Consider the following 25,611-nt stretch of genomic DNA (forward strand, 5'->3'; position numbering starts at 1 on the left):
TTCATAGAAAGCGGGTCATCAGACAAGCACTTCTTCAACTTCTTGCTACCAAAGCTACAAGCCCCACTGCCTCTGTCACACAGGAATACGGGCTCCCCTCTTATCCCAGGCCAGTTCCTGGTTCAGGATATCATCTCCCACTTCCATTCTCTTTTCACTGCCCCTTACCACCCCACTCCAGCTTGTGGTCTTGGGCCTTCTTCCCTTCTCATTCTACATGTTCACTGTACAATCTGAATCTGCTCCTATGGGTTTAATTACCATTTGCTGATGACTCCCCAATCTAGGTGTCCAACTCCTCTCACTTTCCCGCCTTCTTTCTTCAGGCTGGTATTACCTCCTCACTGATGCCGTCCATTCCAACCACCGTAAATTGTTCACTACATCACTTTCTCTCTGGTCTGTCACTCCATTCTACACTGCAGCCAGCGTTATCTTTGTAAACCTCAAATCTGATCACGTCACTTCCTTGCAGTTACCTTTCAGAAATACCACACTCCCCACAGGGTAACCCCTGCCCAGGGCTTCTCAAGGGGAACATCCCTGGCACTTGGGGCAGTTGCTGTATGCATTGAAGGATGCTTAGCATCTCTGTCCGCCCCCTCCCGTAAATGTGTCATTGTGACAAGAAAAAAAACCCCACATAACAGATAGTAGTGATGGTTGCACAACACGAATGTAACTAATGTCACTAAATTGTGTATGTAAAAAATGTTGAAATGGTAAAGGTTTTGTTAGTAAGCAAAAGAAAAAGACACCCCCTCACTTCTAACCCCCTTAAGGAGCAGTTCCTTTCTCCCATGAGCTGCTGTAAGATCTGTCCCCCTCCTCCTGCATCTAGGGATGTTACACTTCCAACCAGATCCTGACGTGGTATGTGACACTCATTCCCAGTCCTCCCCCTGAAGTCCTCTTGGGAGCAACCTGTGACCTGTGTTCCCAATACCCAGTATCAACAGGCCTAGGGTCTGGTGTCAATGAATGGCTGGAGGAAGAGGAAGAAGGAAGTTGAAGAGGGGACTGGAGGCTAAGGACACTGCAAGAGTGGGCAGAGCATGCCCTCTGGTGGCCACAGCCACCTGTGTAGAGCAGCAAAGAGCAGTGGTATCTACCCAGAGGCATCTTCCTGTCTCCAGGCTCCTTGAAGGTTCTTCAGAATTAGGCACTGGATTGTGGGACAACTGATGCAGGCAAGCAGTTTCGCAGGTTCTGCATCACCACGAGGCACTCTTCTTCTAGCCTTGGTACCCATCACAGCCCAGCTCCCCACCTGTGTGATACCACCCCACTCTTCCAACACCCTGCAGTGCCATACACACCTGGCCCCACTGATGTGCTCCCCACTTCCCTACCATCCACACCACCCACCCACCAACAAGGGCAATTCTAGTCATTGAGGGCTGCACACCTCAACAACGTCCATCTCCAGTGCTGAGGACAACCTAACAACAGCCCAGAACACTAAAGACTTATTACTGAATTCAGTATGCAATTTTCTATTCTCATTTCACCTGACCTCAGCATTTTAACAATTTCTTCCTCCCTTTAAAAATTCTTCAGATTTTGATTCTCTTCTGCTTTTTCTAAGTCTTTTTGTGTGTGTATGCATGCCTTAAATGTGTTCACTGAGGCACCACTATTGATACTTCTCAGAGTTTTTCAGTCTAGATTTCCCTACTGAGTTCCAAACTCATACATACCTTTTGGCTGGCCCACAAATACCTCAAACTAAAACAGCTAAACTCTTTACCTCTCTCCACTTCTCCTTTTTATTTCTTGGCTAAGAGGCACACCAAGTTAGAAGGAAGCAAAAAGATACAGGTTCTGGAGTCAAGAGGGACCCAAGTTCTAATCCCAGCTCTGCCCAAACTTGTATGACCTTGGGGGAAGTTACTTCACCTCTGAAAAACTGAACTGCCTCGTCTATAAAGTAGAAATGCTAGTTGTTATAGGTCTCTATCACTTTCAGGAAATGTATAAACTCCTGGAAGACCTCTGGGCCCATTCCCACTTTGAATTATTTTAGGTTTCTTGAATGTACCATGTGTATCGTATATGCTGTGCTCTTTGCCTGAACATTCTTTCTTAAAACAACCCCCATTCTGCTATCCCCAGCAAACTACTAACTATCACCTATCCTTCAGGTATGAGCTCAGATGTCATAGTCTCTGGGAAGCCAAGCTTGGTTAGGTGTCCCTCTTCTGCAGGTGGAAACTGTCTTATCGCCACTATAATCCCAGCAGCAACACAGGACCTAGACTACATGTGTTGAATGGAGAAAGGAAGAAAGCCAAAGACATCACGATGGTTTCCAGGAGCTTGTATTACACAGGTCTCAGTGCAAGAAATGTCAGACAACTGTTACGTTTGCTTCAAAAGCTCATCAGGTGCCATTGCTAAGTCCTGATGTTTTTGAGAGCCCCCTGGTTCTCGGCCTCTCTGGAGCCGGCTGGGCCCAGGCTCCTGGGTGTGTGGGCAGCCTCTGCGTGGAGCATCCTGCCTACTGTCACCTGAGGCATCAGGCACTTTGGTAATGCCAAGGGCTGCCTCCAGCTCCTCTTTCTCTACTTGTAGACATCCAGGCTTCCACAGCCAGCTATGGTTGGGAACCTTACAAGGTGAATGGGCCAGTCCAGGGCCACTAGGTAGCTGTGACTTCCCCTCCTGCCTGGGAGACAGGTTCTCAGGGTGGGCCGGAACTGTAGTTTCCAAATCCTGGAGCCTGGCTGGCCCAACTTCCATCATTGCCTTTCTACTTGGGGATGCCTTGTCTGGGCTCTCAATAAGGAATTTCCAGGACCATGGGCTTGGCTCCCCAGGAGTGGAGGAAGTGTCAGAGCAACCGGTGGGGATGAGTCCGGAAGAGCTGGGACAAAGTGCTGTTAGTGCCTGGGTGTGGAGGCGCTGGGCCTTCCAGCAGCCCTCAGTGGGGATGGGGTCTGTGCGTCCAGCCCTCCCCAGGCTGGGGGCTGGTGAGGAGGTGATGGCAGCCTCCTCAGAGGCTTTCAGGCTCCCAACCCAACTCTGAGGGGCACTGGGGCCCTCTATTCTGGGAGGCCCCAGTGTGACCCCTGTCAATAGGTCTGGGGCCACTGGGCCCTGACTCTTGGGGTCACTGGGCAAGAAGGCATCCTCTTCCCCACCCTCTGCTCCTCTGAGGGGTAGATTCTGGCCCACTTCTGGGCTAGGTGCCAAGCTGGGCTCCTGTATGCCCTTACTGTTTTCAGGCCCCTCATCGGTGTCATCCTCTGAGGAGTCCACCTCACGGATGGCTTCTTGCTTCTGCAGTGATTCTCTCCGTTCAGCCCGGTCCTGCCGGAGGGTACCCAGGGCCCGTGAGGGAGCCGGCTGCAGCACCCCCTTCCCTGGAAGCGCCCCCTTCCCAGACAGCACACTCCTGGTTCCAGCTACGTCCAGAGGGCTGGCTTCCCTGGGTGTGAGTTCCTTCTTCAGCTCAGGGTGGGGCAGGTCAAGGCTGTGCTTGTGAGAAGCGGTGAGTGCAGCCGCCAGTTTCTCGGCTGACTGCACCCTCTTAAGCAGTGGTGAGCGGGGTGGCTCCACACTCTTGGGCCGTGAGAGTTGCCTGCCTAGGGGAGGCGACGAGTGAAGCTTGGTGGGGAAGGCCTGGGCCCCATGGCCAGACAGGGGTGATGGAGAGCGCTGGGGTGAAGTTGCTGGTGGTGGAGGAGATGGGGTGTGAGCCAGTGGTGACAGTGGGATGCTGCCTGCTGACTTGCGCCGTGGAGAGCGGTACTGGCGTTGGAGCTTGGGTGCCAGACCATGCAGAGAGCTGGGCCGTGTGTGCCCAGAGCCAGCTGGGGAACTGGGCACGCTAGAGCTGGGGGAGCTGCTCTGTGATGAATTCCCTCCCACTTTGTACAGACAAACAGAAAGACAGACAAGGGTAGAGCAGTGTTAGCTGTTAGAAGTGACTGAGGGGCAAGACAGGGCCTAGCCCTAGAATGCCCCAGGTCTGTCAAGGTTACCCCACCAGTGGACCAGAGCCCAGGCTACGGAAACAAAGTCAACCCCCCTCCCCGTCACCTCCTTCCCAAGACTCTGCTGTTCAGGGGGTAGGGTCTGAGAGAAGCACAGAGGGACAGGCACTTTCCTATCCCCCAGGGATTGTCTTTGTGACCTGCAGAAACCCTTCGTACCTGAATGCACAGCATCAGGGGTCACCCGGTAGCTCTGGGTGGGAGATCGGGGGGAAAGGCTGTGGCTGTGTGTGGGGGAGCCTGGCCCGCTCTCCCCTGATGACAAGGAGCGAGTGAGGGAGGAAAGGCTGCGGCTCGTGTGGAGCAGGGATGCCTGCTTGGTGATCTTCCGGAACAGGGAGCTCCTTTTCCTGCTGCAGAGATAAGGCCAAGTGGGGGTCTGATAGGCACACAGGGCTCCAGGGTGGTCTGGTGCAGACTCGCTGGGCTAAGGCCGGCTCACCTCTCTTGCCCATCCTTGCCCCGGCTTCGCTTGCTCCTTCGGGCCATCTTAGCCTTGTAGCTGCCCTTCCTGGCTGGTCCCACTTTAATGGACGTGTTCTCCAGAGGAGTTGTTGAAATAGACACCTTGTTTCCACTCTGGGGAGCAGAGCGCGAGGCCTAGGCTGAGGCAGTGGCTGTATCCTTGCCCCTGCCCCTACCCCTAGGCATGGCAATACCACAGCTCCAGCTTTAGCCCTGCACCAATGTGTCTGAACCACAGACTTAGGTTCCCTCTTGACAGACTATGAAATGGCTCTGGAGCCCCAGAGTGGTCCACGGTGAGGAAGGTGGAGAAGAGACTCACCTGTCCTGTCCTCTAGTCCTGCCCACAGCTCAGAAGGACCCTGGGCCTTGGTCAGTGAGGGTGCTGTCTTCCGGAGAAAACCCTGGGCTGTGGCTGCACCCAAGTTGTGTGCGTACGTGCATCTGTCCTCAGTGAACCCAGCTCTCCTCCCCCCATGGCCACACCCCACGGCATGGCCACACCGAGCACCAACCTTCAGGATCAGCTCCACCACCTCTGTGTGCACCAGCCCTTGCACAGGCTCCCCGTTGACGTGGGTGATGAGGTCACCCTGACGAAGTCCCGCCTCGCTGGCTGGACCTCTGTCCTCCACATGCTGCCCCAGGAAGAAAACCGTCCTCAGCCTGGAGCCTGAGCATGAAGTATGGGCCTGGTTCTGCTCGCCAAGCTGTCGCCCCCTGCACCCAGCCCCTGATGCTTTAAAGGTAGTGTGGGCAGGGACAGAAGCAGGAGTAGATAGGCCCCATTAAGGGGAAGGTGATGCTGGGAGACACAGGTCTGGATAGCTAGACATACCCACACGATATGGTGCACAGTGTAGACATCTGAGTCACCCATGTAGACACGGATGGCCCGCAGGGTGAAGCCGTATTTCTTTCCAGCTCGGTGGATGATGATGGGGGGCTTTAAGCTGCCCAGGGCTGGCAAGAAGTCCCGGCTTGGAGAAGAGTCCCTGGACGACGGGTTGGACGACTGGGAATGCGGGGACATGGGACTGGCCAACGGCGAGCAGGTGTGATGCTCTGGAGGAGAAGCCAGGACTTAGGAGGTCACAGTGGCCTGGTCTGTCATGCTCCCAGCCCAGCCCCTGTGCAGTCCGCCGTCCCAGTACCAGCAGTAGTTACAGACAGACCCTGAGCCCAGTCCCATCTTCCCCACAGCACTTGACTGGCAAAGCCCTCTCATGTGCCCAGACCCAAGCAGACCCCTGGAGGGTGGTGGAGGGGAGAGGGGGTTGTCAGCTAGCATTTACTGAGTGCTGACTATGGATCAGGGACCATATAAGCTATTCATCATGTTTAATGTCACAATTATCCTATGAGGGAGCTACTATTATTCACATTTTTTGATGAGGAACTTGAGGCTTAAAAGGGGCTAAACAACTTGCTATAAAGCTCTCTGCCTTCAGAGCCTAAACTTGCTACACTGCACTATCCTGCCCCTGGCACATGCACAGACAGCCCTGGACGCCAATGCATGCCTGCAGAGACCTCCAGTCCATTAACAAAGGGGCACACAGGGACACACAGTCTCTCAGATGCTTGCTCCTCAACACGCATACTCACACACACACACATCTGCTACAAGCAGACCCCACCACAGGGCTACAGAGATTTCAAAGTCCTCCTCCAGAGAAGTCTTGACCTTGTTCCCCAGGGGCCTCACCCGCAGGAATGAGGAGGGAGAGGGCTGTGGCTGAGGCAGACTTGATCACTTTGTTGATGGGGCGGGGAGTGCGCTTCTCTATAGAGTCCCCAGATAGGAGCCGGTGGCGGGCCCGGCGCACAGCCAGGTCACTGATGGCCTTGGCTGTGGCTCCCTCAGCCAGCTGCGGTGTCCCACGGCCTCCTTGGGTCTCCGTGGCTGTGGGCCCAAGTGAGCAATGAGACTCACAATGCTGCTGAGCCTCCTTCCCTGCAGTTTCCCCCAGCCCAGGCCTTCTGGCCACCTGCTGGGCCACACCTGGACTGGAACCACTGCTTTGGCCAACAGGCTCCTCGTCCAGCTTCAGCGGCTGCTCCACTGGCTGTTCAGGGACAGGCCCAGATACCCCCTCTCCAGATGGGGGTGTCACAAGCCACGTACCCTCCCGCTGCTGCCTCCTGGGGGTGCTGCTAGCCTCCTCAGGGCTCTCAGGGAAGCGGGGCACATCCAGGAGGCCTGAGCAGCGGCGACGCACTGTCAGTGGAGGGCTCGAGTCACTCTCTGTGTGGGATGACTCGGACACTGACAACCGTTTCCGCAGTCTGTGAAACACAAGACCTGGGGTGAGATGGCCTGGGCGGTGTCCCCCTCCCACCAGGCTGCCTTAGGAGCACATAAGGGTTATGGTCACAGACCTTTTCTCCCCAGCACCCCTGGGAGCTACCCTTGTGAATGCCCCCTCACTGCCACTGGCACGCCTCCCATGATTGGCAGCAACTGACGGAGGCTGTGGCACCCACCCTGGGTGAGCTCCGGGCACTCACATCTCAGGGGAGCCTATCACCCAGCTCCGGTCTCGGCCCTTCAGCCCTCCCAGGCCATCTGAGCAGTCCTCTTTCTCCTCACTCAGGCTGCGCTTGGTGGGGGTTGGTGTCCGGTGCTCCTCGAGCAGAGAGAGCCGCTCCATGCTACTGTACACCTGGGGGCCAGGGTGGGGGGGGGATGTACAGGGGAGGGGTTCCAACAGACACACCCCCCAAGGGGCAAAGAAGAATCCTGGGCACCTGAAACCCAGGAATTTGAGCCAGCTCCCCTCTCCCCCCACCCACCTTCACCAACACACACCAGTTGAACATTTGGGGAAGCAGCTATTCTGCTGGTCTGACCTGGCCTCACCCTGGCGTCTCCTGTGTCAGGGCCTGCAGCGGTCCTAGAAGCACCTGCCATACGCAGCCCCAGCCCTCTGCTCCTCCTTTCTGGAGATGGCCCCATCGCCACCCCCCAGCCTGCCCCAGGCCTCTTCTCCCAATCCTCCAGCCTAAGCCTGCCCCAGCCGCACCTTGCTGAACCTTGGAGAGCAGGAAGAGAACTGGCGGATCTCCAGGAAGCCATCCTCACTCACATCCTCCTCGTCCTCCGAATCGATGTGGTGGTATCTCTCTGAGCGGGCTGGGTCAGACACACGGAACAGTCAGTCCCCTTCAGAAGCCCCTGGTGGTAGCCTCCTTGTGACCTTATTAGATCACAGCAGGGTCCTGATGCCAAGGTCAGGGGGTGTTTTTCTGAGTCAAACTGGTAGGACTCCCACCCCACCCCACCCTCCTGAAGGCCTTACTATCAAAATAGCTGGTATCATCCTCCGACTCCAGCTGAGGGATAAATTCAGCTTTCTGGCGAAGAAGTCCTGTCCAGTCCAGACCCGTGAAGAATGGGTGCTGCTTCACCTCATAGGCGCTGCCTGTGGACAGGGCGGGCACGGGCAATGGGGTGGGATGCCCTGTGTTGGAGTCAGGCCAGCAAGTGAGAACTCAGACCTTGAGAGGCTAGGCCTGGAGCTCTTAGTGCAAGCACTTTCTCTCTGCCTACAGGGAGCAGGGCAGAGTTTTAGGACCCAAAGGGACGGCCCACACCTGAAGGTTCACCTCCAGGCTGCCTGGACTCGACTGCCCTTCCCCTCTTCCGCAGTGGTGAGAAAGGGCAGTGGGCCTGTCCTACCTGTGCCCAGCCTCTCCAGAGGGTTCTGGTGGAGCAGTTTGGATGTGAGGTCCTGGGCGTCTGCGGGCAGTGCGTCATCACCCTCAGGCCACACAATCTCATCTGAGGAGTCACCAGGGTGAGAGAGAGAGTTGAAAGGAGTGGGTGAGAGGAGGGTCTAGGAAGGGAGGCATATAGGGACCGGCCCAGAGCCCCTGAAAGACTTGCCTAGGGCCTCAGTTCCCTAAGTTCTATAGGTCCCTCTACTCTGAGGGGATCTTACATGCCCTGGACCATGGCTTGCTCTTTGATCCAGAGTAGACACTGCAAAGCACTGACTTCCCTTGTCCTGAGGCTCTAGCTTACCTTGCCTTTTTGCTCCATATGCACACACACACACACACACAGAACTCACACTCACAGGTTATTACACATTACATATATACAACACGTTACACCAATGCACACATAAGGGATACATCAACACAAATATTGGACAAGCCTCAGGAAACACATAGGGATACACACGTGTACACACACACACACCCCTAAGATGCAAACATATCAAACACACACACGTGAATTGACAAGGTCTCATGAACCTCACAGGTGCATGCATAAATCATATTTGTGGGCCAGGGTAATGGTACCTACCACTGATCACTTGGCCAAAGAGCTCCTCCGGAGTGTCTCCAAAGAAAGGAACGCAACCCACCAGGAATTCATACAGGATTATGCCCATGGCCCACCAGTCCACTGGCTTCCCATAGCCCTGGCGCAGGATCACCTCAGGTGCAATATATTCTGGAGTCCCGCATACCTGGGCACAGAGAGGCCAGGTTGACGCAGGCTCCTGAGGCAGCTCACTGGCATGATGGCTGGAGGGATGGGGATGTGCCCACCTCGGGAGCAAAGAAGTCTCTGAGTGAAGACTCAGCTCACCTTAGTTAATGAACAAAATCAACAGGAGCCCCAGGGAACCAGAGTTGGAACTATTGGTAGGGCAAATTTATGTGTTTCTACAAATTTCCACAACATCTAATTCTAACCAGAAATCAATACTCCCTGAGCCCTCAACACCTTCTCCTGGCATCTGGTCCCCATGACTGGCCTCCAGCCTCCCTAAAGTACAGACCCTAGCAGCCACAGGAGTACTACAGGGACTTGAGAACAGTCACAAACAAAAACGTCAAATCAAGGGACAACCAGAGGTCACTTTCAGGAAGTTAGGCCACAGCCCAATGGAAATTTGGAGCTGTGTTCCAAGAACAGCAGGCCCCAGGAGAGGCTTGCCCTTGACTCTGGGTAGGAGGTTCAGGGCTGATCTCATATCACTCTGTAAGTGCCAATGGTTATACTATCCATTTGTCCAAACCCTAAGGAAAAAGGCGGCTTTGGATTTTAGATCCATATGATTCTCACGGCCCACACTGTTCTCCAAATGTGCTCCCTATCTCAGTGCCTCCCTACAATAAAAAGGTGGAAAAGACAGAAGCTCCCAGTCTTTTAACATCCAGTACAGGGTGAGCATGTGGCTCCAAATCCTTACTCTGAGGTCGGAAATTCAACCGCCAAGGTTCCAACCATTCTTCCTTACCTGCTTGTCTAGGAACTCCCGAGCATCCTTTTCAATGTGGCCTTCGTATAAATTTGTTGTCAGACTCATGAGGCCAATTTTGGAGAGTCCAAAGTCAGTGAGCTTGATGTGCCCCATGGATGTAATCAGGAGGCTGGGAGATCAGAGAAACAAAATCATGGAGTTATTTCCTGGTTTTCAAGAGTGCTGATTTAAGCACATGCCAAACTCTCCCACACAGGTTTCTATGAGGAGCTGTGGGGCATAAGTGGGGTAGCTTCAGCAGGGCGACAGGCAATTGTGAAAAGGTAAATAGCTCTGGCTTTGTGACTACTGCATTCTGCACAAGCAACTGACCTGCCTTTCACCTATTTCCCCCAAGTCCACTTCTCTTCATTGTCTTCAATTGTATGCTATACTGGGGCAGGTATCAGCCAGGTGAGGAACAGAATTTTCTTACAGAGTGACCAGTCTCATCCTGAAGTTGTTGCCCTAGCCATTCCTAGTCCTTTCTCCTCACCTGAGTGGCTCACAAACCCCTTTTTCAGGGACAGGGGGAAGGGGCACATAATCTTGCTTCATGTCCATGGCCTGTCTTAGGAGGACTGGTTGGGAGAAACTAGAAATAAGTGCTCACAGAGAATTCTCTCTTCTCCCTTCGAATACTCTGCCTGAGCCATTTCATTATGTGCCAGACTTCACCCCACCAGCCTTTTATTCTAATGATTCCCAATTCAGTATCTCTGCCACTGACCCAACCACCCAGATGTCTCACAGGTACTATAAACTCAACCGATGCAAACAAAACCATGCCTCCCAACCTACAAACTCAACCTCTTCTCAGTCAAAAACAACGATCTGTTACTTACTAAGCTCTGTGAGAAGTACCTTAGATATATTCTGACCCCCAAAATATTTTACAGAATTTAACTAACACAACAAAGGTAGGTATTATTATGACCATTTTAGAGAGGAGGGACACGAGGCTAGGAGAGGTTTAATGAACAGACCTAAGCTTGCAGAGTTAATAAGCAAAGGAGTGGCCATTTGAACTCAGGTCTGTCTATTGCCAAAGCCACTCTCCACTACAAAGGCTTATCACTGTACACCAGTCCCAGGCTGGAAATCCAGAAGATATCCCGACTTCTGCCCTCTTGCTTCCTTCTCCATCCCCTACCTCCAACCTTATCTTTTCCTTTCTACTTCCCAACACCATCCCCTCTCTTCTCCATCCTGATTCTCTCTGTTCCGGGGCAGGCGTTATTGGTTTTGGCCTCGTCTACTGCAGTAGCCTCACTGTCTCTTTCCACTGGCACAGTGATCTTCCTAAACCTAGAACAAAATCTGAGCATGTCATTCTATCACACAGTTGGTTAGCAGGCCCTTCAAAGGCTCTCTAGGTCCCTTTAAAATAAAACCCGAACTCTTAACAAAAGGACCCTGATGATCTAGTCCCTACCTAGCTCTTCTTACCGCTCTCCGACTAACCACAGAAGCTGCAGCCGCACTGTACTAGCTGTAGTTCCTGAATGTGCCTTTGTAGCTGCTCCTCCTCAGCTTTGGAAAGCTCCTCCCACCTTTTTCCATCTGACTAATGCCCTCTGAGAAGCAGCCTATACACATATAGTGTATTTCTGTGGCCCATACCAGACTCAAGCTCTACAGGCCAGGGACTATATTCACCACTATGTATTCCCAGCCCACAACACAGTGCTTGGCACAGAGTAGGTGTCAGCAAATACTGCGGTACTTGCTCAGCCATCTACAAGGTGTTCCTGCTTGGTGTCTTGCCCAGGGCTCCTCAGTGGCTCTCTGATGTCACCAGAGCCTTGCCAGACCCTGCTAGCAATGGTCTTTGTATCTGCAGTGGTCGGGGAGCTGGAATAGTAGGCCTAGATGGACACCCACATGGACAGTTTCCCAGCAGCCATTCTGGAACATACTCAAACATGCTGTGTTACCTCTATTTATTTAGAGACCCAAGAGGGAGACCCTGGACAAGGGACTCAGATAGTAGGCATACTTGTCAGGCTTGAGGTCACGGTGCACGATGCCGTAGTTGTGCAAGTACTCCAGGGCCAGCACGGTTTCCGCAAAGTACAGACGCACCATGTCCACAGGTAGGGCTCCGATGTTCTTCAGTAGAGTGGCACAGTCTCCCCCTGCAACAAGCCCAGGCCACCATGAAGGAAGGACACCGCACCCTGCTCTAGATGGGCTCAGGCTTGCAACCTCTAAGGCTCCAGAGGAGACGGCCTCACAGAATACCCTGCTACCAGAGAATGGGATTCTAGTACCTCTGCTGCTGGCGTGGTTGGCGGACACAGTGTGGAGGGGAGTGGAAAGTAAGGCGAGTCTGCCAGTGACTGTCAAGGGGATAATATCTGGGCCAGAGAGGGAAGAAAGCCAGATCTCTCTACCAGTAAGCTGACTTGTAGGGAAAGGATTAAGTTATACTAAGATGGGAATCCTGTATGTTGTAAACACATTTGGCTGAGACTTTAGCATTTACTCATTTATTTCCTTCATGCTGGCACTCCTTTAGTTTGGAGCAAAGTAACACTGGAAAAAACCCCAGCACGTACCCACTGAATTAAAGGGGGAGTTCTGTCCAGCTTCAACATTAAGAGTTAGGTGAAGTATCTTTGAAGCTATATATAACAGTGAGGACGGGAACGGAGGGCCACTGACAGGGCTGCTGCCCTCTCCAGAGTGGGCCTAGATGGACCCCACATGGGTGCTACTCTTCTACTCCATCCCTGGAGCATTTTACATGGTTTCAAGGGGCGTCCCTTCATAGCCATCCACTAGGGCAACGGCTTTCCTTTCTTCTGAAGGTCCAGATGTAATCCCCCCAGCACCCAGTCCTGGGTTTCTGTGGCTCTGTCATCTCCTGTGTTCCTGCTTGGCCCCAGCAGGCTTCAGGGTGCAGGCTTCTAAAGCTGCTGGGCTGCCATATCCTGCCCAGAGTGCCTCTCAGTGCCCCTGATATGGGCAGTCCTTGTGGTTAGTTACTGCTCCAGAAGCCATCTCCCTGTCAGAGGCAGGGAGCCTTGTACCACTATGGCCAAGTGGTCTCTGAGATCCTGAGGCAGAAACTAATGCCAAAGAGGGCTTGGGACGCTGGGCCCTGAAACGTCACCCCTATACAAAGCTGCTGATCCCAGCTCAGGGCTAAGTCTCAGATCGTGTTTGGCTTTATGCTAGGCCACTTTCCCCCGGTACCTTCGACATACTCCATCACCATGCACAGGTGACGCTTGGTCTCAAAGGAGCAGAACATGCTGACCACAAAGGGGTTCTCGGCAAAAGTCAGTATGTCACGCTCCACGAAGGCCTGCTGGATCTGGTTCCGTAGGATCAGGTTCTGCTTGTTGATCTTCTTCATGGCAAAGCGCTGCCGGGTAGACTTGTGCCGCACCAGGAATACAGCCCTGGGAAACAGCCCAGCCCCCGCGGGCCCTCAGCACCTGAACTGTGCTCACCACTACCCAGAGCGGAGGTGGCCAAGCTGCCTCCTCTCACATCTTACAAATACACAGAACAAGGAGGCAGGGGTGCTTATCAATGAGAAGAATCCAGGCCTGTTTGGCCCATAAAGCTCTTAAATTTTCTAACTGATAAGAGACCTGATACATCAAGTCCTGAGGACGCAGCTCAACTCTTCCCCGGAGCTCAGGGAGGGGAGAGCGCTCCCATGAGGGGTGGGAGTTTTGCCTGGGAAAGAAACAATGCTCAGGTATCAGAGGAAACTGAGCCCTTGCCTCTCCAGGAGGCTTCAGGGAGGGAGAGGGTCCATCTGCTGCCCAGAAGACTGGGTATCATCCACTTCCAGAAGGAAGAGCCCAAGGGCTGATTAGCTCCAGTCCCGGCCACACCCTGACCCCTGCCTTTACCCATAGGCGCCATTGCTGATGAGCTTAATGGTTTCAAAGTCCTCTTCAGAGGGAGTCTTTTTAGATGGTACAGATGCCCCACGGCCCTGGAAGACAAAGGAAAAAGACCTGCGGAAGCTTTGGCCACAGGATCAGCTCAGCTCTTAGCCCTGCTGCAGCCTCCGGTCTAATCTTGCTTAGTAGGTGAATGACTTCCTAGCCAGCATTAGCAACCATACTCCCCATCCCGCCTTTACGTGCTCCAGGGAAGAGCTGAGCTGTGTTCTCAGGACTTGATATTATCAGATGCTCTCTTAAGGAGAACCCACAGTCTTTTGCTTCATAGGGCCCAGGCTCCAGGATTATGGCAGGAGGTCAGGGTCTTTACCTCAACTGAATCATCTGTCTCTGGAGTGTCAGGACTGTCATAGCTGCTCAACTGGACCATTTCTAGAGACAAAGCAAGGACACAAGAGAAAATGCGTGGCAATGTGAGGCATTTCAGCAGTCCCCTAAGACCACACAAGTGCATGCAGGGTAGGTATTAATGCTTTCTGCATCAGCCTTGGATGCAAATCCAGCCCCATGGCTCTGTCCTCAGCATTGTCACAGCTTTGGGATCAGGAATAAGCCAAATAATACTGCCACTTCTATTTCTAGGAGTTCAGTGCCATTCACAGGGCTTGGCAAATTCTACAAGGGTTCTCTTGGGACTTGGGGCATTCACTGGAAAGCAGGGCCCAAAGCTGAGCTACCAGTCCCCATCCTGCTGGCCAAGACTCTACTCTGAAGCAGGGAAGGCAGGAGGAGGGCGACTATATACCAGGGACTTGGAAGCCCATGGTTTGTACAGGGAACCAATCTGAAGTCCAGAAGAGTGGAGATATCCTCTGAAGCCCTTGTAGTCTCAAACTACCCCAAAGACAAAAGAGGACTCGTAAACTGGCCAGCAGGAGACGCAATCATGCAGAGGAGGTGACCATTTTTGAAAATGTGATTGTGGTCCTTTAATGTTGACTTCTTTTGACCTTGGGCTCCAATTCCAACCCAGCTGGACCCAAGGCAGTCAAGCCTGGGGTATATCAGGCAGATGTCAACAGCAATTCCAAAGGAAAGGCTGTTTAATGGCAGAGAATGCAGGGTGCCTCCTATAGTCCTGAGGCTCCCAATGCTGTGTTGTGTCCATGTCCAAGCTAAGGCTCTTCTACAAGTTGCTTCCCTGCTGTTCAAGTCTGTAGGCTGTGGGGCCAGCCACCAGGCAGCATGCTCACCCTCTAGGGGATCACGTGTGAGGCCCAGTTGGCTAACGATGTAGCGGGGAATGTCACATTTAATCCCTTGTCCCTCTTTGGCGTGGCCCTCAGCTGCTTCTAACAGGTGGTAGAACTCTTCAGGGTCAAACTCCTGTGCCAGGGGAGAAAGGTTGTCAGTGCTGAGAGCTACAAGTGAAGGCTGTTGGCCTCTCTGGTTTTACAGCATATACCTAAAGTGGGAAGAACAAGACTTTGTCTTTATGATAGATCACCCCTACCCCTGAATACTCAGAAAGAACATGATCAGTAGAATGGGACAAAGCTGTCTCAGAGGTCACCTCCAGGCTGGACATCTAAGTATATGCTGCAAAAAGGATCAGAGCTTTTGGGTTCAAGATTGCTCAGCCTATTCACACAGTCCCAAGCCTTCCCTCAACCAGATGGCATTGTCCGGCGTGTTCACACCAGTCCAGAGAGCAGTCTTGGTACACACTCAGTTATGGGTCACAAGAGCTTTAACTCACAACCCTGGGCTGGGCATGTGTGCATGCCCTCAAATATTTCCCACATGCCTCCTGTGTGCTAGGGGCAAGAGATCCAGTGTGGAACAGAGCACAGTCCTTGTCTGCAGAGAGTACATAATAATGAGGGACCCATTTACTGAGTGCCTATTAATGCCATACTCTGTGCTAAGCTCTTAGAACAAGTCTATGATCCTCTGGAGGAAATCAAGGCCCACAGAGATGCACTGACTTTCTATGGTCACAGAGGTAGGAAGAAATAGAAAACCAGCATTCAAATCCAGGCCTGTATTTAATCATGGACTTCATATTCTTGAGGGAGAGGCCTTCTGGTCCAGTCTCCACTTTGAATTTGGCTTTCTTCCTCTCTGGTCTCACCATGTTGGAGAATTATACTACTACCTATCTAGATATAACCTAAGCCAGACCTGGAAGTCCTTTTAACTCCTTTTTCTTCCTTAGCCCCTATCTGGTCAGAATGTCTACTTCTCTAATACTCCTCTTCCTCTCTGTTCTCCTACCACTGTCCTAGTTCAGGCCACCCCATCTTTTACACGAATTCCTTTGTACTGATTACCCTGGCCCATCCTGCCCTCTCTTCCAATTCACTATCCAAGTTGCAGCCACAGTAATCTTTTTAAAAAGTAAACCTGATAAAATACTACTCAGAACTGAATATGAATGAATTACTGATGCACATAAAAACATGTATGAATCTCAAAAAAAAAATTACGCTGAATGAAAGAAGTCAGAACATACTATATGATTTCATTTATATGAAATTGTGAAAAAGGGAAACTTGCCCACAGGGAAAGCAAGCAGACGTTTCTTTAAAGAAAGAAAAGTTGCCTGGGAGTGGGGTGGGGAACAAAAGGGCACAAGGGAACTTTCTGAGATGAGAGAAATGTTCTCCATGGCAGCGATTATACAGGTATATGTATTTGTTGAAACTCACTGAACAGTACCACTCAAAAGGGACATATTTTATGTAAATTATACCTCAATAAAGTTGGTTTAAAAAAAAAAAGAAAATCCAACCATGTTGCATTCTTGCCTAAATTTTCTGATGGTTCCAAGTAGCCTTAAGGATAAAATGCAAACTCCTGAGCTGAAGACCCAACGGCCCCATGATTTCTCATGGCCTGCTTCCAGGCTTACCACTCACCATTTCTTCAAACACACCCTGTGCTCTGTCTACATGTTCCATTCCCTAAATATACCATGCTTGTTCCCCTGGCAAATTCCTTACAGCATGTAAGGCCCTTTCCCAGGCTCTTTACCTGGCAAGCTCACACTCATCCTTCAGGTTCCTGAATAAGCATCATCTCTCCCAGGGAGGTTTCATTGAGTTTAAAGGAGTTTAATGCGCTTCCTTCACTATATTTTCATTGCACCTTGTACTTATCTCAGTTGCAACACTTCTTGCATCATTATGATTATTATTTACATGTCTATAGGCCTTATACTCCCCAACTCCACTGTAGAGTGAGCATCTTGAGGTTAAGGACTCTGCTTTATTCGTGCCTGTACCTCCAGTGTCAGCAGGAAGTAGGTACTCAGTAAAGTGCTGCTGAATGATGAATGACTCAATTTGTACAAACTAAAATGGCCTGTGTTCCTTGATGCTCCCTGCCCCCGTGGTGGCCGGAACACTGTGGTCTGGGTCCTTCTCAGGGTAGGGGTGGGCCAGACTAGTACTGTCCCTGCCATGCCCCTCAGGACCACCCACTCTTCCTCATGAGAGCCCTACTGGTCACCTAGTGCTCGAATATCATCTTCAAATAAGGACTTCAGCAGCAGAAATGGCAGCGGGTGCCATCACAGTTTTGTTGTTAGCAGGACACTTCCTCTACTCCCCCTGCTCCCACCCCACCCCACTAACTTTCCCAGAGCCCACTCACCAGGCATTCCAGGAGACGAGCGGGGCGGGCAATGACAATCATCAGCTTTTTCACCAACTGTATCACAAAAGCCACCTCCGAGCTCTCTGAGCGTTCGTGGGCCTGCAAAGAAGACAAAGGTCACTTAAGCAAACAACACTGAAGCCCAGTGTGGTTGGGCTAAGCAGAACTGGGCTAGGCAGAGCTGACTACAGGGGAAACAATTTGATGGTATAGAGAGCTCTGCGAAACAAAGGACTCCGAGAAGGCCAGGGAGCTGTGAGGGGGGAGGTCTGTGCTTTAGAACACTGGCACCAAGAGGCATCACAAAGATACACAACTTCACCTGCTCCACCACCCAACAAGCTTCACTCATCCTCCAGACCCCAGCTCAAGGAGCAACTCTCAATGAGCCTTCACTGATGTTAAGACCTCACAGCAGGGTCGTGATGTGACCAGGTGCATATCTAAGTGCACTAAAGTGGGCAAGCCCCAAAGCAGGAAAACCCAGTAACAGGCTATTGCAATAATTCAGATGAAAAAGGTGTAAAGTCAAGGAACTAAGAATGGAGAAAAATGGACAGATTTGGGCCATTTCAGAGGTGGATGACTAAGTAGACCTGAGGGGTGGAAGAAATAGGAATAGGAGGTAACTCCAACCTCAGTTTTAGGGAAACAGTGAAGCCATGAAATGAAATAGGAAATATAAGAAGACAGACAGTTTAGGTGAGAATACGTAAAGAACTTATTACATTTGGTTTTAGAGAAAGAGCAGATAGAGGGAGAAGATACGTTCAGTTTTGGACTTGTAAAGTACAAGGTACCTACACTGCACGCTTTTTTGAGTATTTGCTCAGCCCAGGAGCCTTTCTCTTTTCTCTGACAACTGCTCTGGCTTCCAGGAGCCACATTTTTATCATGTGGCTGTACGCCCCCGTCCCCCCAACCCCCCATAACCCCAGTAGCTGACTGGTGTGGGTCAAAATTGGGTTTATCCGATTCTCTTTCCTAGGAAGTTAAAAATGAATGAGAAGACAGTTGTTAATATCAGAGTAGCTAGAGTGATATAATCTACTCTTGGATAAAACAAGACGGTCATCTCTTCCACAAAGCTAGAGGAAAAACCACCCAGAGATAAGAGAAGGAATATTTCCTGGGCTTCCCACAGGTTTGGTTTGTAGTTCTGGACCCTTCTTAAGGCCTGGCTGTATTCACTTCTCTAGTTCTCATAATTAGTGTCCCTTTACTGCTTAGCTACTCCGAGGTGGATTTCTAATACTTACAACCAAAGAATATTAACAACAAGAGAAGTCAAAGTGGAGGAGCCCAGTAAACAGCTGGGGGCACTGATGTGGAGCTCAGGAGAACAGCGCAGGAGGCAGCCAGACGTGGGAGTCCTCAGCATGCACATGGTAAATGAAGACATGCAGCAGAGGAGGCTGTCCAGAGAGAGTGGGAAGAAAGGAGATCAGCCACTCAGGATGGTGCCCAGCATTTAAGACATGAGCAGCAAGACAGGAGAGAACAATGTCATGACAACAAGGGAAAAAAAGTTCAAGAAGAGGTATTAATCACGTGAAGTTCCACAGAGAGGTAAAGAAAGATGACGATTGAAGGAGGTCATAGGATTTGGCAACTGACCAATTAGTTCCTTAGTCACTTTTGCTTGAACAGTTTTAGTGGGATGATGAGAAGAAAAACTACAAGGCAAAGACTGAGTAGTGAATAGGTTATAAGGGGAAAAAAATAGCAAATGAGGACCCTTTAAAAAAAAAAAAACTGGTTATGAAATGAAGAGAAAGGCTAGGCAGTTACTGAAATTTTGCTTATTCTTTAAGACTTAGCCCAAATGTCGACTCTGTAAAGCCTCATCTAAGTCCCCTGCCCCCAACACACCCACGCATGTCCACGCGCATGCGCGCGCACACACACACGAAGTAACGACTTCATTTTCTGTATTTTTCTAGCTGTTTCCTCATACCATCAGTACTATGATGTTTATAATTAGTTGCCTGTTTCTACAGTCCATAGTAGGGCCTTGTGAGAAGAGAGGCTATCTCTCTCCTCTTTTTCCCTTCCCTCACATGGTAAGCCTAACATAGTGCTTCTTACATAGCAGTTGTCAGTCAACGTTTGTTGACTAAGTATTTGAAAATGTGTGATCTTAGGCTCTGGAATAAACAAACCTAGGTTTGGGTTCTAGCTCTGCTACTTAAGAAATGAGTTACCCCCCCAGACACCCTTTTAGCTCAGTGGTGAAGTTATCTCCGAGGTTCACTGTTCAGCCTGGGAGTGGACAGCCCTGTAAAACCAAGTGAGACTAATGAGGTACAGGAGTCCAGTGACAAGGGCCAGAAGGCAGAAGGGGACAAGGAAGCTGGTGATAGGGAACCCAAGGTTGAGTAAGGATATTGTTGATGTGTTGTGAGATTGTTAACCATTGTCATAGGGCAACATTTGTAGTAACTGTTAAATGAGAAACTATTTTGTTCTGTAAGCCTTCATCTTAAGTGAGAATGACAGCACAATTGGAAAAGCGTAGTCAATGTCACTGAACTGTGCGTGTAGAAATTTTTGAAATGGTGTATCTTTGGCTATGTGTATTTTCACCAAAAAAAAAGGTTGAGAAGTTAGAGGGTTGACATGTTGTGGGGTTGTTAACCAATGTCATAAAACAATATGTGTACTACTGTTTCATGAGAAACTATTTGTTCTGTAAGCCTTCACCTGAAGTACAATAAAAAAAAGAAAAAAAAAAAGAAATGAGTTACCTTGGGCTACTTACTTAGCCTCTTTAAGATTCAGTTTCCTCATCTGTAAGTTTTGGGAATAACAGTAGTAGCTTCCTTACAGGATTTTTGTGAAGATTAAATTAGACAAATTAAATGAGATAATGTAGTGTCTAGCATGTGTTAAGTGTTTATTAAATGTTAGTGATTTTTATTATTTTAAATGCAAATCTAAGCCATTTTCCAACTTAAAACCATTCAATGATTCCCCACCGCCTTCATGATAAGATCTAAGCTTCTCACAAGGCCCTTCATGAGTTGGCTCCTGGTCTAAAGTTTCAAATTTATCTACCAACTTTCTCCTGCAGGCATCCTTCACTCTCGTCATGCCAGACTATTTCATCTGCAATCCTGGGATGTATCAATTTCCTTTACACCTCTGAGAGGTTGTTTATACTGTTCCCTAGGATCAGTGAACGCCTACCTACTCCTTAAGACTCAACCTTCCTTCAGCTCCCCATGCAGCATTAGCATGTCCTACTGTGCCCAGGATCTACCTCAGTTTAGTGCTCATCAGTCACACTGCACTGTAATAAACGAAGCGAGATAATTCAGATAAAGCATTCAGTATAGAGTCTGGCACACAGTACATGCCAACGAAAGACAGCTGCTATTTTTATTGTAAGTATCTGTTGATGGGTCTGTGACACAAGTCAATGGCATGTTCCTTCAGACAGAGCTTTTGATGTAGTATTTTTTCCTGCATTCTCAGAACCTAGAGCATTAGGGAACAGATGAACAGACTGGCTCCAAACTGGCACTCTTCCTATTGCACCAAACAATTTACTTCAAGGTTTTGGGCAAGGCTCTGATTTTAGCATTGAGGAAGATTAATCTTAGGTGTAAAGGAAACTTGGCAATCACTCCACATTAATCTTACTAATCTTTTACCTGATGTAGCAATCCTGGTTCCTAAATATTTTGGGGGCACCCTTATCCATTGTTGGAAAACTGTTAAAAAGTTATTCTTGAATAACTGCTAGTAATTTGGCTAAGTCATATTTCCACAATGTTTGAATATAAGTATTACTTTTGAAATCAGAAATAAATTTTTTTTTGTATAAGGAACTTTTTTTACCTATTTTTTTTTCCACCTATTAAATAAAAATCTTTCTCACTATAACTCCTGCCCACTGGGTAGTTATGTCTTTTAGGGCTACAAAGAACAATTTGCCGCCTTTTATATATGAGAGACTTTCTGATATTTGGCAGCAATAATCATGATCATCTTTAGTCATCCTTTCTCTAGGTTTAACTTTTTCCTAAAATTATTTTCAATTCCTTGATCATCCTAATTTCTAGACTAACACACTGAAGTCCTGTTTGATCATTAGCCATGGGTTCTCAGCTCAGCTAGTGTTACTTTAGAGAGTGGTCGTGGGTCTGGAGATAACGAGGGATTCTAACCAGGAAACACCCTAGTGACAGGGAGAACTCAGGGGAGGTAGACATGTTCCCCCCACACTGCCACCCTGAACTCTACTAATGGTGTAATATGGGGCAACTGTGATCTAAGTGGGAAGGGACCTGACCACCTTACTGGAGTGGCTGATAGCAAAGCAAGCACCGGAGCATGAGGAGTGGGTAAGAACTCAATATATGCTTTGGTCTTAGCCATCTATGGATTACCTTTGGCCTCCCAGAGTTTTTTTCACACGGAAGTCCCCACAAAAGAACTTCTCACCGTGCAACCGGAATGTCAGCAAATGCATAAACGCATAGTATAAGCCTCAGATCTACTTTTCCTTGGCTGAAGAGAAAGTCTAAAGTCTCGGCTTAAATCAATATTTCTACTAGAAGAGAGCCCACTACAGCTATTCGGGCTGCTTTTTTGGCTTTAGGTTACAAATCTCCTAGTTAAATACTTATGAATACTAACAATGTTAGAGCTGCAGGCAGAGTAATACAAGCCTGGATTAGAAAAGAAAGGATTCACAGAGTTGAAGTCCTTTGATATCAAGCAAGGTGGGACACAGGCTTCTGTCAGTAACGCAGGCGACTGAGGGAATCTACATCCATCACCCCCACATTTGAGGGTGGGCCCTGCATACCAGCAAGGAAATCTGCAGGGAGTTTAGGGCCTGGCAGAGCCACCCTAGTGGTGGGAAACAGGCTAGGAAGACTGGGAACACCACTGCCTTGATCTCAGCTTGGGACTAATAATCCCTTACCCATGTGGAGATTTTATCAGAGCAAGGGTACAGGACACTCACATCTTGCAGAAGTTTCTCTAAATTCTCTTGAAGTTCGTAGAAGTAGTGTGATGTAATGAGGCCACTCCGAGATTTATCCAGGCAGTCTCGAGCCATCTCAATCACCTGATGGTGAATAAAGCTCAGGGCTCCGTCTGCCAAGGGCAACACACTGTCTGGAGAGTTGGAGGAAATAAATTCTGCTAGTCGTTCTTCCATTTGTGCTGTGGCCTGGGAATAAAAGCAGGAAAAGTGACACTTCCCTTCAAGTCCTAGCTTAATTGGAGCTAAGCCTGAAGGACCTGATAACAGCATAAGGATGGGCTCCAGGTGACCTGGCTTCCTGATGTTGCAGCCGGGGAAGCTAATGACTGGAGACATAACAAGATCACCTTTAAGTCAAATTAAAAACGCCTTAGCATATATTCAAGGCCCTCCATCAAGGCCATGTCTGTCTCCCATCACTCCCTGCAGGGCATGCCCTTTTGCCCTCATGACACTGAAGTATATCCTGTTTGCCCCCTTTACTATGCTGTTTCATGCCTCTTTCTTTCTGCTGTTCCCTGTATGTGGCTTTCACTCTGCCAAGCCTGCCAGACAAACTCCTATTCTTCCTAATCTCAGTTCAAGTATCATCTCTCTTCTTGGAAGATTTTGACTCTTCCAGGAAAACGGGTTTCCTTTCCTCCAAGCTCCCACTGGACCTCTCAACCAGGTAGACTTAGTATATGGACGTTGCTTATTTCTCAACCTTTCTCTGGACAGGAACTTCTTCAAGCCAGAGAGTTCTATTTATGTAGGATTCTCTTATTTAATTGTAGGACCCAACTGAGCTAAGCAGGTGCTCCTATTTATGAAAGATGCAAACCTGCCTAGCCATGAACCTCAAGTTGAGACGGGGTTGTGGATAGGAATATGACACTGGTCTCGATCCCTCACAGAGCAGAATGGGGGCCTGGCTCAGAGCCTACTGAGGACCTAACTTTGCACAGCCCTGTGAAAATGACAAATACACATCAGCGAACAAGTTCCTGGCTGCATACCTACGACTCACACCTTTGCCACCAGTTGGCAATTTCTGATTTCCGGGGTGTATTTAGGCAAATGTATACATATGTATGGTGTGATATGTGTATAGGGGGAAGGAAGGGTGGAAAGGAGAGGGGTAGGGAAGGGATCTTTTTTTTTTCCTTTTTTTTTTTATTGATGTAATTAAATGAAGTTTGCATTTCAAGTTAGTCTCCCATACAGAATTTTCTTTTTAACATACAGTGTTATGAGACCCCAACCACTCACCCTATTCTGCGACAGCATACTCCTCCCCTCCGCCCCTGGTTCCCCATGAACATTCAACCAGCTCCTTACTCTCTCTGCCATCCCCTCTAACCTCTGGACAGAAGCCACCCCTTTGGTCTCTTATATCTACTTGTCTAAGAGGCACATTCTTCACGAGTATCACTTTATGTACCACAGTCCAGTCCAATCGGTCTGAAGAGTTGGCCTCGGAAATTGTTTTAGTTCTGGGGTGATGGAGAGACCAGGGGCCATGCTTTCCGGGGTGCCTCCAGTCTTAGTCAGACCATTAAGTCTGGTCTTCTTACTAGTATTTGACTTCTGCATCCCATCGTTATACTGCTCCATCAGGGACCCTCTGCTGTGTTCCCTGTCAGGACGTTCATTGGTGGTAGCCAGGCCCCATCTAGTTCTTCTGTCTCAGGCTGATGAAGTCTCTGGTTTATGTGGCCCATTCTGTCTCTTGGGCCAATACTTTCCTTGTGTCTTTGGTGTTCTTCGTTCTCCTTTACTCCAAGTGGTTGGGACCAATTGATGCATCTTAGATGGCCGCTTGCAAGCTTTTAAGACCCAAGGGAAGGGATCTTAAGGCATTTTCTCTAACAGTTCATCTTATGTGAATAACTGGAGATATGCACATAAAACACAAACATACAATGCTAGAATGACAATACAGTATCTGCATACAAAAAGGAGGAGGAAGCATCATGTGAGATACATTTCTAAATACTACACACTCCTCAGAGGAGCCCTGGTGGTGCAATGGTTAAGCACTTGGCTGCTAACCAAAAAGTTGGCAGCTCGAACTCACCCAGTGGCTCCACAGGAGAAAGACCTGGCAATCTGCTTCCGTAAAGATTACAGCCTAAACCCTCTGGGGCAGTTCTACTCTGTCACTGAGGTTGCTGTAAGTCAAAAAAGTCGACTCGACAGCACCTTTACTCCTGAACTTCTCTGTAAAGGGCCAAGTACAGCAAAATTATTGCGAGCTGTTTGTTTTGTTCCCCTTTCTTGCTTTTATTCTCTAGCATCTACTGCAAGGCTAGAAAGTACAGACCACAGGGCACAGGGTCAGCAGAGAAATAATAGCTAACACTTATTGAGTGTTTACTATGTGCTGGACACTGCCAGAAATGTTTAACACTCATTAATCCTGGCAAAATCCCTATAAAACAGACACTGTTATCATCCCAATTAGAGATGAGGCAAATGAAGCTCAGAGAAGTTAAATCATCTGTCCAGTAAATGGTAGAAGTGGATTTGAACCTAGTCAGTCTGGCTCCAGAATCTGTGCATTTTCTTATTATGACGCTTCACTGTGTAGGTCAAGAAGGAAAAGCACAAGGGCTTTCCCCTCATTTCCTAGGCTACCCATGTGTGTAAGGGCAGTTCAGGAGACTGTACCTGAGTCTAGAAAAAGGACACTCCCACAGGAGCAGGGAACCACACACTACAGATAGCGATGAATAGGTAAACCCAGGGAGGTGTGGACTAATGACAGCATCAGTTAAAAGCTGGCATTGGTTCTCTGGACAGAAGATGAAGAAAGAAGCTTAAGGACTCCATGCCCCCTACTGCAATGGATGGGGAGCCCATGTTACTCCAATGGTTCCCTTTCTCTCTGGCTATGTCCTGCACGAACAGGGCCTGTATTTAGAAGGCCAGGTCAGAGTGTATAGGCACGAGGTGCTCTAAAAGAAATGCAAATGGAAAACAAGGTCTTAGCTTCACGTATCTGTTGCCATTCAGTTGATTCTGACTTATGGCAAACCTCATGTGTTACAGACCAGACCTGCTCCATAGGGTTTTCTTGGCTATAATCTTTATGGAATCAGATCACCAGGCCTTTCTTCCATGGGACCGCTGGGTGGGTTTGAATTGCCAACCTTTAGGTTAGTAGTTGAGTACAAACGGTTTGTACCACTTAGGGACCCTAGTTTCACATGCTGTTGTTAGCTGCCGTCGATTCCGCCTCATGGCAACCAAATGTGTGCAGAGTAGAACTGCTCCATAGGGTTTTCAAATCTTCTGAGGGGCCTCTGGATGGTGTCTTAGTCATCTAGTGCTGCTACAACAGAAATACCACAAGTGGATGGTTTTAATGAAGA

General features: G+C 49.4%; 1 protein-coding gene across 1 annotated transcript in view; it reads right to left on the minus strand.

The window, feature by feature from the left end:
- Positions 1-1,524: 1,524 nt before the first annotated feature.
- MAST2 (microtubule associated serine/threonine kinase 2) overlaps positions 1,525-25,611 on the minus strand; it is a 250,767-nt gene continuing 226,680 nt past the window's right edge. Inside the window, exons 11-30 of the mRNA XM_023727112.1 lie at positions 22,232-22,441; positions 17,251-17,352; positions 14,847-14,979; positions 13,964-14,025; positions 13,597-13,682; positions 12,926-13,134; positions 11,724-11,862; positions 9,722-9,854; positions 8,779-8,944; positions 8,146-8,247; positions 7,766-7,888; positions 7,490-7,599; positions 6,975-7,129; positions 6,592-6,752; positions 6,172-6,369; positions 5,302-5,528; positions 4,979-5,101; positions 4,441-4,577; positions 4,158-4,351; positions 1,525-3,872 (exon numbers count right to left, since the gene is read on the minus strand). Of these exons, the coding sequence (XP_023582880.1) occupies positions 2,362-3,872; positions 4,158-4,351; positions 4,441-4,577; positions 4,979-5,101; positions 5,302-5,528; positions 6,172-6,369; positions 6,592-6,752; positions 6,975-7,129; positions 7,490-7,599; positions 7,766-7,888; positions 8,146-8,247; positions 8,779-8,944; positions 9,722-9,854; positions 11,724-11,862; positions 12,926-13,134; positions 13,597-13,682; positions 13,964-14,025; positions 14,847-14,979; positions 17,251-17,352; positions 22,232-22,441 (4,281 nt within the window). The 3' untranslated portion in view covers positions 1,525-2,361. The remainder of the gene's footprint in view (positions 3,873-4,157; positions 4,352-4,440; positions 4,578-4,978; positions 5,102-5,301; positions 5,529-6,171; positions 6,370-6,591; positions 6,753-6,974; positions 7,130-7,489; positions 7,600-7,765; positions 7,889-8,145; positions 8,248-8,778; positions 8,945-9,721; positions 9,855-11,723; positions 11,863-12,925; positions 13,135-13,596; positions 13,683-13,963; positions 14,026-14,846; positions 14,980-17,250; positions 17,353-22,231; positions 22,442-25,611) is intronic.

The sequence above is a fragment of the Trichechus manatus genome, unplaced genomic scaffold, assembly GCF_000243295.1.
Source record: "Trichechus manatus latirostris isolate Lorelei unplaced genomic scaffold, TriManLat1.0 scaffold00015, whole genome shotgun sequence".
NCBI lineage: Eukaryota > Metazoa > Chordata > Mammalia > Sirenia > Trichechidae > Trichechus > Trichechus manatus.